Below are 16246 nucleotides of genomic sequence, written 5' to 3'. Positions count from 1 at the left end.
CCCTATCATCCGCAGGGTGATCCCCAGCTGGAAAGGTTCAATCGGACGCTACTAGACATGCTCGGGACTCTGGAGATCAGCAAAAAGAATTGTTGGAGTCAACATATTGGGCATCTTGTTCACTGTTACAACTGTACACGCAATGAAGCTACTGGTTACTCGCCCTATTATCTTATGTTTGGGCGCGAGGCAAGGTTGCCCATTGACCTTTGTTTCGGGACTGATGTGGTGAGGTGTTGCCGAAGCCTTACTTTAAGTATGCGTCTGATATGAGGCAAGAACTGAAAAGAGCTTACAAGTTGGCTGGAGAGGCTGCCGCCCTGCAGAATCAGGGAAATAAGAGGAGGTATGACCAGAAAGTAAAGTTCTCTCAACTCCTGCCAGGAGACCGAGTCCTCATCAGGAATCTGGGATTACCGGGAAAACACAAGCTGGCTGATCGCTGGGCAGCCACGCCCTATGTGGTGGAGAGTCAGATGCCAAATCTGCCAGTTTTCCAGGTACGGCCTGAGGATGGAAAGGAGCCTGTCAAGATTCTCCATTGGAATCACCTGTTGCCCCTGGGCCAAGATGTGCAGGTACAGCAGGAGTCTGAAGAGGTGGCTGCACCCAGTACCAGGACTCTGCGTCCCCGCAGGGTGGAGGACATGCCTACCCCGGGAGAAACGGGCCTGAGCACAGCCCCTATGAGGGATACTGATTCAGAAGATGATGACTGGGATGGTTGGTACATTCTGCCATTCGCTGATTCTCCCGGGATGGAGGAGGAGACTCCTGGCCTTTCCCCCACTGGGTTAGAAGGGGCTAGTGAGGGGCAGTCCGTGGTACCGCAGGGCACTGGAGGAGAGGATGTGGGGCCTGAACCAGAGAGAGAGGGTTCCGAGGTGCAGAGGGGCTTGGGAGACCACTCAGGGGAGGTTCGCCTCATAGTTTCAAAGGGTCCCCTGTAGAGTCCGAGGCAGAAGGGGTAGACGAGGGGGTATGTAGACCTCAGAGGAGTCGGAAACCCCCAGAGAGGTTGGCCTACGTAGCACCCAGGGAACAAGGTGTGATCTCTACTGTTTTGGGGAGTCAGATCACTGCTTTCTGCACGTGGATTGGGCTGTGTGTTCTGCAGGAAGGAACGGCGAATTATCTGAGCGTCATGAGGGCATGACTTATTTCGGTGGGGGGAGAATGTAGGGCTCTCAGTAATACTAGACGGACTGTTAGCCGCTTATTACCAAAATGGCTTCTCTGAAGTGCTATATTAACATGGCTTCTCGTAATGTTAACTGCTGAGCAAGGGGTTCTCTGTAACAGCAATGTTTGGGTTATACAGTGTGATCATGGAAATTGTATTCATTTGTTAGCCAATGGAAGTCATGTTCTGTTATCTTGTATATGTGTGTTGAGTTGAGGAGCGCGGGTTTTCTCGGGAGGCAAGCAGGGAGGACGGATGTGTGAGGAATAGACAGCGGTTCCAGCGTGGCGGACACCAGACCTTGGGGGTTCGGAGGGTGGCTGGAGTCTCAGAAGGACGTTGTGGATAGAATCCGAGGCGTGAGCTCTAACGTATTAAAATACATGCACAAGACTGATAAGTTACTTATGTGGCGCCTTTTCTTGTAGTTGTTGCTACTAACTCATCACCAAAAATTTGCTATAAAGTATAGTTCCTTACTCGCACTTTGTATATTGTTTCACATTTGTGTCGTGGCTGATCATTGGGTGACTCACACTTTATCTGCACCAAAGCATTTGCACTGTCTGGCGGGGTTGACGGCTATTCACCCTAGGCAACGGGGGTCAGTGGGGCAAGGACCGTTACACAAGCATGTTGGGTCAGACTACACTAGAAGTCATGGGTAGGCAAAATAATGGTTCGGCCTAGATAGGCCTAAGGACCTGTTTCTGTGCTGTGTTGTTCTATGACGGAAATGGCTCATATCTCCCAGCTTTCAAGTTCCTGGATGATTAAATGAACCAGAATTCTGTCCCTCCAATTTCTATCACACTATTCCCTGCTTCCATACTCTGAAACCCCATCACTTCTTCAACTGTTGCAAGTACTGAGGCGATTTAACTTTACAGGTTAATGACCTCAGAAGATCAGCACCTGCTGCTTTGCACAATGTTTTTACTGCAGATTTACAGCATTCTCCCTTTCAGAATTTGTCTCTCCTTCAGAAAATCATACTGCGCAGTAGACAGTCTACAAGCAAACAGTACCTCAGCTCTCCAAACAGTCCCAGCCCCTCTGTTAGATCCGCATGAATGCTTTCTTTTCAAATTCTTGCTTTGTTTTCATTAAGTTTGCATTAAATCTACTTCTACAGTTATTTGAGTCACGTAGGCAACCCTCACATTATAGGCTGCGTTCCTGGAAAACTTTCCATGTCAGAATTTTTTGTAACACAAAGCCACACAACATGTGTATGTATATTAAGATATGAAAGTTGAAAACAAAATTATAGCAAATCTTAATCCATATATTAAATTTTTAGGTAGAGATTGTGAATTGGGCAAGGGCACATTACCGTTAACCATTCAGCCATAACGCAGTGTCTGCCAGTGTCAGTGGGTGACAAAAGAACACAAATTTTAATGCTCACAGTTTGAATGATGTACCGGGGGCTTGCTATTTTCTGGGCAAGGTGCTGCTCTAATGTCACTGCCTCATGTTTAGGTGAATATAAAAGACCTCTATGGAAAGCAAATTACAGAGCTACAAGTCTTTACTTATCATTCCGCCATCGCTTCACACGGTATGTTTCACATCAAGACTCACTGCACAGATATGCTCTCAACTAGTTCTTAAATCAGTAATTTTATTTTGTGCTCCCCATACCTGGGTAGAACATTGTGGTCAACCAGTGTCAGCGTCAGTCGTCCCTCACTGTGCAGTCCGTGCAGATCAATCTCATCTCGAAACGTCAGCAGGTCTTCGGAAAACTGGCTTTCCCGGAGGAGGAAGGTGCACTCACCACGTAAAGGAAACTCCGATCGTGGGATATTTAAGATGGGCACAATGACAGTCTTTGGTTCCAATGATGTCTATATTTAAATAAATCCAAGACTGCAGATTAATCCAGAGTGTGTCACTGATGGTTTTTACCCATGTTTTGCCTTGCCTCATCAAGTACAAGAGGAAAGAGGATTGGGCTCACAACCATGGCAATTATGTTGACACAAAAGTCTGCAGGTGCTGGAATCTGAAGCGAGAAACAAAATGCTGGAGGAACCGATCTGTGTAGGGAAATGGGCAGTCGATTATTCTGGTCCAGATAAAGGGTCTCAAACCAAAACACTGATCGTCCATTTCTTTCCATAGATGCTACCGAACCCTTGGATTTATCCAGCATTTTGATTTTTGCAATGTGATTATGTTACTAGACAAATAATCTCAGTTTTATGTTGAAAACAGTGATGGTAGGACAATACAGTCTGAGACTGTAACTGACTCCAGGCCACAGAAACACAGATAAAACAGAACTGCCCTCTGAAATTACAGAGTAGTAAAAATCTTTTATAAATAAATAGTACAAAAACAAGTAGGTTAAACAGAATCTTGGAGATATTAGAAATCTGAAACAAAATGGCTTTGTAAATATGCAGGTAAAGCAGCTCGTGGTGAAATCAGTTCACATTTCTGGTCAATGCACTATGATTATAGAAGATGTATAGCGAGGGTATGTGGATGAAAAATCAGAACATAACTTCATTCGTTCATTATGTGCCATGTTGTATGATGTGGGAAATCATGGTCCTCCCATGACCATGATTGTTTGTTAACCATTGTCGCCTTCTAGGCAGGGTTTTCACAAGACAGGTGACCCCAGCCCATTATCAATACTCTTCAGAGATTGTCTGCCGGGCATCAGTGGTTGCATAACCAGGACTTGTGATAAGCACCAGCTGTTCATACGCCTGCTCCTGTGGCTTCAACGATCCTGATCAGGGGGCGAAGGGTGGGGTGCTAAGCAGGTGCAACACCTTGCTCAAGGGTGACCTGCAGGCTAGCGGTAGAAAGCAGTGTCTTACACCTCCTTTGGTAGAGACACATCTCCGTCCCACCACCCAAACAAAGCTGCAGATGCTGGAATTCTGAAACTGAAATAGAAGAGGTTACACAGAATATGTGCCAAGTGAAACAGTGAATAGGGTACGAAATGTTACCTGTTTCTCATTCCACAGATGCCATCTGGCCCATCGAGATTTTCCTGGCATTTTTTGTTTTTTTAGTCTCAGGTTTGTGTGTATTAGGCTAATAATCCTTGGAATGTCTGCTTCCAATGCAATTTGAAACTCTTCTTTCTTATTTCCCCCAACTCTGGCAGTTTGAAAATATGAATTCAGTTTAAATAATAAACAAATAAATCTTTGTGTCAAAAGAAGTGACACAGAATGCAAAATTTCTTTTAATTCAGTTATGTGTGTGGGTGTTGCAGACAAGGCAAGTTTTTGTTGCCCAGTTGCAAATAGCCCTGAGATGGTGGTAAGTCTTGGCTTCCTGAACTGCTTGTCCTTCTGGAGAAGTACTCCACAGTAGTGACGTGGAAGGAGTTGCCAGCAGTCACTGGCCTCCATTCCGAGAAAACAACCTTCAACCACCAGCCTCTGGGCCAGTTCTGAATACATCTAACTTTTCCCTCGATTCCATGATACCTAACCTTCCAAACCAGCCTGCCATGTAGGAGCTATGAAGGCCTTGCTGAAGTCCAAATAGACGACATCCACTGCCCTACCCTCGTCTATCCTTTCGGTTACCTCTTCAAAAATAAAAACAAAAAAAAAAAATCTGAAAAGGTTCTTCAAGCACAACTTCCCACGACAAAACCATGCTGACTTCTTATCAGGCTCTGTCTATCCAAATGCTGGTAGACCCTGTCCCTCAGAATTCTCTCCAATAATATCACACTGCTGAAGAGTCTCAGCCCGAAATATCTACTCTCTTCCATAGGTGCTGCCTGGCTTGCTGAGTTCCTTCAGCGTTTTTTGTGTGTTGCTTAGATTTCCAGCATATGCAGATTTTCCCTTGTTTGTGACTGGTATAGGGTTGACGGGCCTGTAGCTCTATGGTTTGTCATTGCTACCTTTCTTAACCAATGGAACAACAATAGTCACCTTCACTTGTGGCAAATGAAGCAAATCTCCACAATTTTGTCTCTAGCCTCCCACAAAGTACTCAGCCAGGCCCTGGGGATTTATCCACCTTAATGCTTTGTAAGGGTACACTATCTCTTCCCTGGTAATTATGAATTTCCTCCAAAATATCTGCCCTAGTTTCCCTCATCTCATGAGCAATCATGGTTTTCTTCTCAGTAAACACTGATAAGAAATATTAATTAAAAATCCCACCCATCTCCTTGAGACAGATAGCTCTGTAGATCTGCAAGATGACCTACCGACTCTGTAGCCACCCTATCACTCTTTATATACCCATAGAACCTCTTGGGATTTTCCTTAACCTTACCTGCCTGTTCCCTTGACCTTCTGATTTCCCTCTAAAAAGAATTATTAATCTTTTTAGAATCATCAAGGGATTAAGACCACAAGATATAGGAGCAGAATTCAGCCATTTGGCCCATTGAATCCACCCTGTCATTTCATCATGGCTGATACAATTCTCCTCTCAGCCCCAATCTCCTGCCTTCTTCCCATATCCCTTCATGCCCTGACCTCCTAAACACAATGTATGCCTCCTTTGTTTTCGTGACCAGGAGGTGCTGTCACTGGATACAATGCACTTTGTAAATGATGCACACACTGGGATAGTGGTGAGTTAGGCAGGCTCTTTTCTGAGATTTTCCAAGGCAGGAAGGGAGTAAGATCGTGGAAGATCTGAAGGTGAAAATATCAGAATTGCTGCCACAAAGTTAACCAGCAGAATGGTGATGGATGAATGTGGGTTGGGATGGATCAGGTTAGGGGGCAACAGTTTTTGTTCATTCAATGATTGCCAAGTGGGCATGGTGCTTGGGTGTGCCATGGCTGTTGTCACATGTACTGACCTTGGTTAGGAAGTAGGCAAATGCAATGGCCGAGACCATGGAGTCCAGGTCACAAGTTTCATTTCCCATGACGACGTGTACTCCTAGGGCATTGCTCCCACGCAGCTGACAGGAGAGATAAACACCATCAAAAAAGCTGCCAGAAACATCAGGGCTGCTTCAAGCACCTTGTTCTCTCAACCACATACAACAGAAGGTTATATCACTGCATATTGAACACTAGCCAATGTCCTCAACGTACAGCAGGGGACCCTACCTATTTCTCCAGTGTGCACATTGCTGAGTGTCAATTAAGGCCTGTAGAATCACACAATCATTGGTCAAAGTCCACTGTAGTAACCTGGAGCTACAATAGGGGTTAACATTGCCATAACAGTGCCAAATGAGATATGGCAGGGCTGTGGTGAGCAATGCAGAAAAAGGGGACATAGGTTTGAAGGCAGCATCTGGAACACTTGTCTTTATCAGTCTTCATGGAGCGGAGACATCGTGTTATGGCTGTACAAGACGTTGGTGAGACCACACTTGTAGTGTGTGCAGTTCTGGTCACCCAGCTATAGGAAGGATGTAATTGAGTTGGACTAGGTGCAGGAAAGATTCACTGGCATGTTATTGGGACTGGACGGTCTGGCATATAATGAGAAGCTGGATACGTTGTGATTGTTTTCTCAGGAGTGAAGGAGGTGGAGGGAAGTTTTTTTTAAACTAGAAGTATCTAAAATCAAGAGGGGCATAAATAAGATGTATAGTCACAAGCTTTTTTTCCCTTGGGGTTGGGGATATTAAAAGTAGTACAAGTTTAGTTGTGAGGAGGCCTGAGGGACATCTTTTTCCTTACAAGGTGGTGGGTATATAGAATAAACTTCGAGAGGAAGTGGTAGAGGTAGGTACAATTAGAACATTTAAGAGATATCTGGACTAGTACAGAAAATCAGAATCAGGCTTACTATCATTGATGTGCCTCATGAAATTATTTTTTTTGTGGCAGAAGCATTTTTATTGCAACTTAAGGCATAAGCATTACTATAAGCTACAATAACAATAAAACAGTGCAAAAGATGAATAGTGAGGTGCAGTTCATACGCTGTTCAGAAATCTGATGGCGAAGGGGAAGAAGCTGTTCCTAAAACACTGAGTTTGAGTCTTTAGGCTCTTGTACTCCCTCCCTGACGGCAGTAATGAGAAGAGGGTATGTCACAGATGGTCAGGTCCTTATTAAGATTGAGGAGTAGAATATGCCCATTTGGCCCAGAGACTACTCCACCATTTCATCAAGGCTGATCCATTTCTCCCTCAACCCCATTCTCCCGCTTTCTTCCTGTAACCTTTCATGCCCTGACTAATCAAGAACCTATCAAATACACACCTTAAATATACCCAATGACCTGGCCTCCACAGCCACCTATACCAACGGATTCCACAGATTCATCACCCTCTGGCGAAAGGAATTCCTCATTTCTGTTCTAAATGGATGTCCACCTATTGAGGCTGTGTCCTCTGGTCCTCGACTCTCCCACTATAGGAACCATCCTCTCCACGTCCACTCTATCCAAGACTCATTCTTCAGAATTCCAGTCAATACAAGCCCACGGCCACCAACTGCTCCTCATATGATAAGCTTTGCATTCCCAGAATCATTCTCATGAACCTCCTCTGAATCCTCTCCAATGATGGATGTTGCCTTCAAAGCAGAGAAAGGGGACTATCGCAGAATGAACAAGTTGGGTCAAATGGCCTGTTTAGAATATAGAACACAGAACAGAACAGGAACAGGCCAAAAAACACCCAAACACTAATCCTCCTACCTACACCATGTCCCTCCATCTTTCTTACATCCCTGTGCCTATCCAAACACCTCTTAAAAGCCTCTAATATACTTGCCTCGTGGCGCATTCCAGGCATCCACCACTCTGAATAAAAAATTTACACCACACATCCCCCTCTCACCTTCAATGCATGCCCTTTGGTAGTAGACATTTCAACCCTGAGAAACAGATATTCTCTGCCTACGCAATCCATGCCTCTCAATCTTGTAAATCTCTCAGATTTCTCCTTGGCCTCTGACGCTCCAGAGAAAACAACCCAAATTTATCATGCCTCTCGTGATAGCACATGCCCTCTAAACCAAGCAGCATCCTGGTCAACCCCTTCTGCGCCCTCTCCAAAGCCTTAACATCCTTCCTATGTTGGGGCGACCAGAACTGTACTCCAGATGTGGCCTAACCAAGGTTTACAGTACAACATTGCAACATAACCTCCTGACTATTGAACTCAATGCCTTGACTCATAAAAGCCACTAACACCTTATTTACCTGTGTAGGAGCTATGAATTTGGATCTCAATATCCCTTTGTTCAACGACACCGTTAAGGACCTTGCTGTTAACAGTGCACTGTCTTCTTGTGTTTGTCCTACCAAGGTGCAACACCTCATTTATCTTGGTTAAACTCCATCTGCCTGCCCATATCTGCAACGTATCTATATCGTACTGTATTCTTTGCCAGTCTTCTGTACTATCCACAACTCTACCAATCTTGGTTTCATCTGCAAACTTACCAACCCACCCATGTACATCTTCAGCCAGGTTATTTACATACATCACAAACAGCAGAGGTCCCAGCACACAGATGCTGGCAGAACTGCACTAATCACAGACCTCCAGCTCGACCAAGTCCCTTCAACCACTACCCTATCTTGTATGCTCAAGCCAGTTCTGAATCCAAACAGCCAATTCGCCTTGGATCCCATGCATCCTAATCTTCTGGATTAGCCTCCCATGAGCAATTTTGTCAAACTTCTTACAAAACTCCATGTAGACAACACCCACTGCCCTACCCTCATTAATCTCTCTCATGACCTTGTCAAGAAACTCAATTGAGTTGGTAAGGCACGACCTGCCACCCACAAAGCCTTTTTGGCTCTCCCTAATTAGGTCATGGGTTTCCAAATGCTCATATATCCTATCCCTAAGAATTTTCTCCAGCAATTTCCCTGCAACTGACATGAGACTCACCGGTCTCTAGTTTCCAGAATTTCCCCTTGTTCCCTTCTAAAATAGAGGTACAATATTACGACACTCGCAGAACTCTGGGACTTCCTCTTTAGTTGAAGAGGACACAAAGATACTGGTCAAGGGCCCAACAATCTCGTCACTTGTCTGCTTCAGTAATCTGGAGTAACTCCCTTCGACCTCTGGGGTCTTACCCATCTTAATACTCATTAGGAGGCCCAACACTTCCTCCTCCTTCGCCTCTAAACGTCCGAACACTCAGCACTGATCATCTGGTCCTTCATATTGTTTTCCTTGGTAAATATTGAAGCAAAGTACTCATTATGTACCTCATCCACATTCTCCACATCCAAGCAAATGTTCCCCATTTATCCTTCAGTGGTCGTACCCTCTCCCTAGTTATCCTCTTACTCTTGATGTATGTACAGAATGCTTTGAGATTCAACTTAATCCTACTTGCTAAGGACCTTTCATGGCCCCACCTGGCTTTTTCTAATTCCCTTTAGTCCTTTTCTGGCTTCTTTATACGCCTCGTGCTTTGTTTGATCCTAACATCAAAAGCTTTACATATTTTTCCTTTTACTTCTTGAACAAATTCATCACCTCTCTGGACATCCAAGGTTCTCTTACCCTTCCATCTCCATCCTTCATTCTAACAGGAACATACCTTTCCTGTACTCCGTGCATTTGATCTTTAAACACCCTCACATGTCTGATGTGGACTTGCCCAAGAAAAGATATTCCCAATTAAGTTGTCTTAGCTCCTGCCTAATGCCCTCGTAATTTGCACTACTCCAATTTAAACTCTCCCACATAGACCATACTCTTATCCTCATCTATAGCTATCCTGAAAGTTAAGGAGGTGTGATCACTGTTCCCTAACTGATCACCCACTGAAAGGTCAGTCACCTGGCCAGGCTTCCAGGCCATTAACCTGTTACTTTGTATGCTATTAGTGGATAGATCTCTTCCAACTACAGCGGTGCTAGAAAGTTTGTTTACCCTGTAGAATTTTCTCTGTTTTTGCATAAATATGACCTAAAATCACGCAAGTCCTAAAACTAGATTTAAAAAAACCAATTAAATAAGTAACACAAAAAACATTATACTTATTTATTGAGAAAGTAATCCAATATGACATGTATTTGTTGGAAAAAGTATGTGAACCTTCGACTCTCTGAAGTTGGCGGGCTTCCTTGTATGAACTTCTTGTTTCAAGTCTTTCTACAATATTTCTATAGGATTAAGATCAGGACTTTGACAGCCATTCCAAACCACAAATTTTCTTTGTACACCATTCTGTTGTTGATTTACTCTTGCCTTTCAGACCATTGTCTTATGGCATTATCCAGCTTCTATTAGGCTTCAGGTGATGGACTGCTAACCTGACATTCTCCTGTAAAATGCCTTGATACAATTTTGAATTCGTTGTTCCCTCAACAATTGCAAGTTGTTCTGGCCCTGAGGCAGCAAAGCAGCCCCAATCCATGATGTTCCTTCCACCATGCTTCATAGTTGGGATGAAGTTTTGGTGTTGGTGTACAGTGCCCTTTTTCCTCCAAACATAGCAACATGCGTTTTTGCCAAAACGTTCGACTTTTGACAGAATATTGTCCCAGAAGTGTTGTCAAATATCCAGGTGGTCCTTTGCAAGCTTGACACATGCAGCAATGTTGTTTTGGAGAGCAGCAATTTCCTCCGTGGTGCCCGACCACGAACACCAGTCTTGTTCAGTGTTTTTCTTATAGTGGACACATGAACAGAGACTTTAGCAAGTTCTAGAGATTTCTGCAGGTCTTTTACCATTACCTTTGGGTTCTTTTTCACTTTCTTCAGCATTGCATGTTGTGCTCGGTGTGATCTTTGCAGGATGTCCACTCAGAGTAGCAACATGAGTCAGCATACAGAGAGGAGGCGCAGCGGCTAACGGACTGGTGCAGAGCCAACAACCTGTCTCTGAATGTGAGCAAAACAAAAAAGATGATTCTTGACTTCAGGAGGACATGGAGCGACCACTCTCCGCTGAACATCGACGACTCCTCCGTAGAGATGGTGAAGAGCACCAAATTTCTTGGTGTTCACCTGGCAGAGAATCTCACTTGGTCCATCAACACCAGCTCCATAGCAAAGAAAGCCCAACAGCGTCTCTACTTTCTGTGAAGGCTGAGAAAAGTTCATCTCCCACCATCCCCTCCCCATCCTCACCACATTCTACAGAGGTTGTATTGACAGCATCCTAAGCAGCTGCATCACTGCCTGTTTCAGAAATTGCACCATCTCTAATTGCAAGACCCTGCAGCAGATAGTGAGGTCAGCTGAGATCATTGGGGTCTCTCTTCCTGCCATTACAGACATTTACAGCACACGCTGCATCTGTAAAGCAAACAGTATGATGAAGGACCCCACACACCCCTCATACGAACTCTTCTCCCTCCTGCCATCTGGCAAAAGGCACTGAAGCATTCGGGCTCTCACGACCAGACTATGTAACAGTTTCTCCCCCCAAGCCATCAATACCCAGAGCCTGGACTGACACCAACCTACTGCCCTCTACTGTGCCTATTGTGTTGTTTATTATTTATTGTAATGCCCGCATTGTTTTGTGCACTTTATGCAGTCCTGGGTAGGTCTGTAGTCTAGTGTAGTTTTTATGTTGTTTTACGTAGTTCAGTACAGTTTCTGTATTGTTTCATGTAGCACCATGGTCCTGAAAAACGTTGTCTCATTTTTACTGGGTACTGTACCCGCAGTTATGGTCGAAATTACAATAAAAACTGACTCGACTTGAGTACCGAGTTTCCTCCATCTGTAGACATCTGACGAACACTTTAGAAATGCTTTTGTAGCCTTTTGCCAGCTTCATGCATCTCTATAATTCTTCTTCTAAGGTCCTCTGGAAGTTGTTTTGATTGAGGCTTGGTGCACATAAACAGATCTTTCATGAAAAGTGCAGGCTCTGTCAGTAACCTGGCTGAATGTGTCTGTTTATAGGGCAGAGCACCTCTGCAACCTATATTTCTAATCTCATCTCATTGATTGGAACCCCACTCCAAATAGCTTTTGTAGAAAGCATTACCCCAGAGGTTCACCTAACAAATACGTGTTGTATTTTTCTCAATAAATAAATGACGTATAATGTTTTTGTGTTATTTATTTAATTGGGTTCTCTTTATCTGATCACATTTCAGCTCATATTTATGCAGAAATAGAAATTCTACAGGGTTCACAAACTTTCAAGCACCACTGTATCTCCAGCATCCTGGGATAATCATCATTTCCCGAACAACATCACTAGAATACACAGGGACACAAGAAAAGTCAGATGCTGGAATTGGCAGCAATACATAAACAAGCTCCTGGAGGAACTCAGTGTGTCGAACAGCATCCATGGAGAGAAATGGGCAGTTGAGGTTTCGGGTTAAGAACCTTCGGGGAGGAGTTAATTGGAAAGACTAAATCCAAAGACTAGACCTTCCCTTGACAATCATTTTAACACAAATGAAATGGTCAGTTGTTACTGAATTTTGGCCATCGCCTGTGTGTCACACTCACTGGCACAGGAGCTGCCCTGTTGCCAGGGAACCCTGGAACCTGGCAGGATAGCTGAGCAGCCATTGGCAAGATTAGCTTGTGACAATTCTGCCCAGTAAAAATGCCTGCTGTCTAGGACGGGACCCATCAGGTTAACAAACCACAGCAAGCCCTTACAAGTTACTGCGAGGGAGGCAGTGGAATGGTGCTGTATGGACAGTTGGCATCACAACACCATGCTCAAGAATGTAAACTGTTCTGTCATTCAACCTACTGTTCCTGTTTAACCAACCACTGCCTTTGGGACCTGTCAGTACATTAACACAAGAAAATAGGAGCAACAGTCGGCCCCTTAAGACAGCCCTGCCTTTTAATATGGTCGTGGCTACCCTGTCTCAGGCCTCATCTTTCAAAAAGATCAGCCTCCTCTTTCCCAGTCTCCCCAACCTACTGGAATAGACTCTGGAGATTCACCTGCAGAACGTGGGGAGAATAAAGAACAAGATTAAAGTAGAATTTATGTAGGCAAGCAACAATCAGCATGGATTTCTTTGAGCTGAAGACCATGTTTCCGTGTTGCATCTCTGTGCTTAACCTGTAATAACTTGTTTATACAACCAATGGAGTTCAAAGTGCTTTACAATGAGATAAAAGTGCAAATATGAAAATAAAAGACAAAAAGATGTTAGTTAAAAGCAAGGTTAAATAAATAGGTTTTAAACTCGCATTTAAAGGGGTCAAGATATTCTGCATCTCTGATAGTTTTAAGTACTGAATTCCACAGTTTAGAAGCGTTGTTCAAAAAAAGCTGACCTGCCCAACTATCTTTCAATTTAAGAGACCAGGGGGAAGATGACCCAAGAGCTCAAGCGGGATTATAAAACAAAAGCGATTCTGTGATGTACTCCGGTTCCAGAACATTTAGAGCTTTAAAACAAGAGAACTTTAAAATCAATTCTAAAAGGAAGACAATACAGAGTAGTTAGAACAGGAATAATATGCTCCCTCATCCTGGTTTTAGTTAAAAAGTCCAGCAGTGGCATTCTGAATGAAGACTGCTTTGGAATGCCAATAAAAAAGTGCATTGTACTAATCTAGTCTATTGGATACAAAGACGTGACAGAAATGGACATACATTTGTAATATTTCTTAAGTGCCATGCATGTGTACTTGTATACACAGTTGTAAGGAAAGCAGCATGATCAGTCGCTTCATTTCATAACACTTCACTCAAGTTACAATGTGAGCCACAGCTTAACCAGACCTTACACTTCAGTGCAGACATATTAAAGCAGTGCTTCAGAATTTATCGTTCTCTCCTACAACCACAGTCTGCACGAAAAGGTGCTACTACTATTGCAACACTTCTAGAAGCTTTTAGCAGGTACGTTAAACAGTTAATAATTGACAGTGGGAGGAGACAAAGAGTTAACAGGGTAACAATCAAAATCAGAGGCAAATCATTTACCCAAATCTTAAAAAGAAGCAAGGAGAACGGGGAACAAATTCCAAAGGTCAGGATCCTTGCCATCAAAAACAAGGATTGGAAACTGGAAACGAGTCTGAGGACAAAACTTGAGCAGAGGGTATGGTGGTTAGGAAATCATAGTGTTAAAGAGATAGAGAGGAAGGGTGGTGGTAAAGAGATAGGGGAAAGGGGCAAGACATTCCAACAATAACAAGGGCTGTGTGGGGGAGGAGCTATTCCTACCGACTGCGGGAGGGGCATGGGGGCTACAGAAATAAGAAGGGAAGTACGGTAGTGGCTGGAAAAGTTACCAGGAACGTGAAGGCAACGACATACAGCAATTCAATAAATTTTAAAAATCAAACAACTGTTCTTAACCAGGTGACATTGTGGGCCATAAAGTAAATGGCTGCTTATGTTCATCAGTTCACATGCAGTGAAACATCGACCTATTTGAAGCAGCTTGACCTGCTGAACGTCTGCAATATTTTCCATTTCCCTCTTTATTTAGACTTCCAGCTGACATGGGGCACAAAATCTGGGAACTCACACTCCAGCACAGCAGATCCTCCCCTGTCCAATCCCCCTGCCCCCGTGTAGCCCTGTCTCACCCCCAGTCCAATACCCGTCCCCTGTGCTGCCCCGTCTCACACCCCCATCCAATCCTCCTCCCCCATACTGCCCCATTTCACCCCAGTCCATTCCCCCTCACCCCATACTGCCCTGTCTCACCCCAATACCCCTCCCCCATACTGCCCTGTCTCACCCCCAATCCAATACCCCTCACCCCATACTGCCCTGTCTCACCCCCTCAGTCCAATACCCCTACCCCCATGCTGCCGTCTCACCCCCTCAGTCCAATGCCCCTCCCCCATACTGCCGTCTCACCCCCAATCCAATCCCCCTCACCCCATACTGCCCCGTTTCACCCCAGTCCATTCCTCCTCCCCCATACTGCCCTGTCTCACCCCCAAGTCCAATACTCCTCACCCCATACTGCCCTATCTCACCCCATACTGCCCCGTTTCACCCCCAGCCCATTCCTCTCCCCCATACTGCCCTCTCACCCCAGTCCATTCCCCCTCACCCCATGCTCCCCTGTCTCACCCCCCAGTCCAATACCCCTCACCCCATACTGCCCTGTTTCACCCCAGTCCATTCCCCCTCCCCCATACTGCCCCGTTTCACCCCAGTCCATTCCCCCTCCCCCATACTGCCCCGTTTCACCCCAGTCCATTCCCCCAATACTCCAATCCTGTCTCACCTCCAACGCCGCCCGGGCGCTGCGCAACGCCGCTTCCATCTTCTCTCTGCCCACCAGCAGCGCACTCCCATTGGCTGCATCGGCTGCGCCAACCTTTACCATCCCGCCTTCCTGTGCGGCGTGACGCCTGCTGCCCTCATGCCCCGCCTTGTCCTTTCGCAAGGGTCGAAGTGACGCTGAATGACAAGAATAATGGCCAATCACAATAGAAGCTGCTTGGCGACAGGCGGAATAAAACGCGAGATCAGGTGATTGGCAGGCATCCAGGACCAATAAACGTGCGGTAGGGATGTGACCGGCAGTTTCTCCGCCCACAGTTCACGTGCGAGTGTACAGTGTACTCCGCAACCTCTGATCTTACCGTGGAAGGGTAAAATGTTTCCTGAAGGTCATGGTTGCACCCCCGCCTCTGACATACTGTAGAATTTCAGATGTTAACCATCTCTATAAAACTAACTTTCCCCGTTAAAACTCTCTCCTGCCAACATCCACCTGCGCCCAAAATTCTGCCTTGGGAGCCTCAGCCTCAGCCAGCGAGTTTCAGATTCCAGCCACTCTCTGGCAAGAAAAAAGCTGTTCCAAAACTATAATTTTAGATATCTCTGCTATGGCGGAAGTTTCTTACTGTCTACCGCCGGATGTTTGAATATCTTAATCAGTTTATAAAATACAAAATAAATTTTAATATACCATATGACACTATATACAACCCTGAGATTAATTTTCTTTTGGCATACTCAATAAATCTATAGAATATGCACTATATTTTGATACATTCCAAGGACACGTCTGCTCCTGGGTGCCATTTGATCATCTAGTTGGATTTCTGGATGGAGATTACCTGAGAGATAATGCCACCTCAACCAGCTCCATCTTGGTCACTAGCCTCCCCAGCATCAAGGACACCTTCAAAACACGATACTTCAGGAAGACAGCATCCATCATGAAGGACCCTCGCTATCTTGTACATGCGCTCTTCTC

General features: G+C 44.9%; 1 protein-coding gene across 1 annotated transcript in view; it reads right to left on the bottom strand.

Annotated features, from left to right (window-relative positions):
* prune (prune exopolyphosphatase) overlaps nt 1–15365 on the bottom strand; it is a 44013-nt gene extending 28648 nt beyond the window's left edge. The window contains exons 1-3 of the mRNA XM_063041631.1: nt 15266–15365; nt 5994–6098; nt 2831–3036 (exon numbers count right to left, since the gene is read on the bottom strand). Coding sequence (XP_062897701.1) covers nt 2831–3036; nt 5994–6098; nt 15266–15304 — 350 coding nt within the window. The 5' untranslated portion in view covers nt 15305–15365. The remainder of the gene's footprint in view (nt 1–2830; nt 3037–5993; nt 6099–15265) is intronic.
* Between the last annotated feature and the right edge of the window lie 881 nt (nt 15366–16246).

The sequence above is a fragment of the Mobula hypostoma genome, chromosome 2, assembly GCF_963921235.1.
Source record: "Mobula hypostoma chromosome 2, sMobHyp1.1, whole genome shotgun sequence".
NCBI lineage: Eukaryota > Metazoa > Chordata > Chondrichthyes > Myliobatiformes > Myliobatidae > Mobula > Mobula hypostoma.
This window is presented reverse-complemented; position numbering and strand designations above follow the sequence as displayed.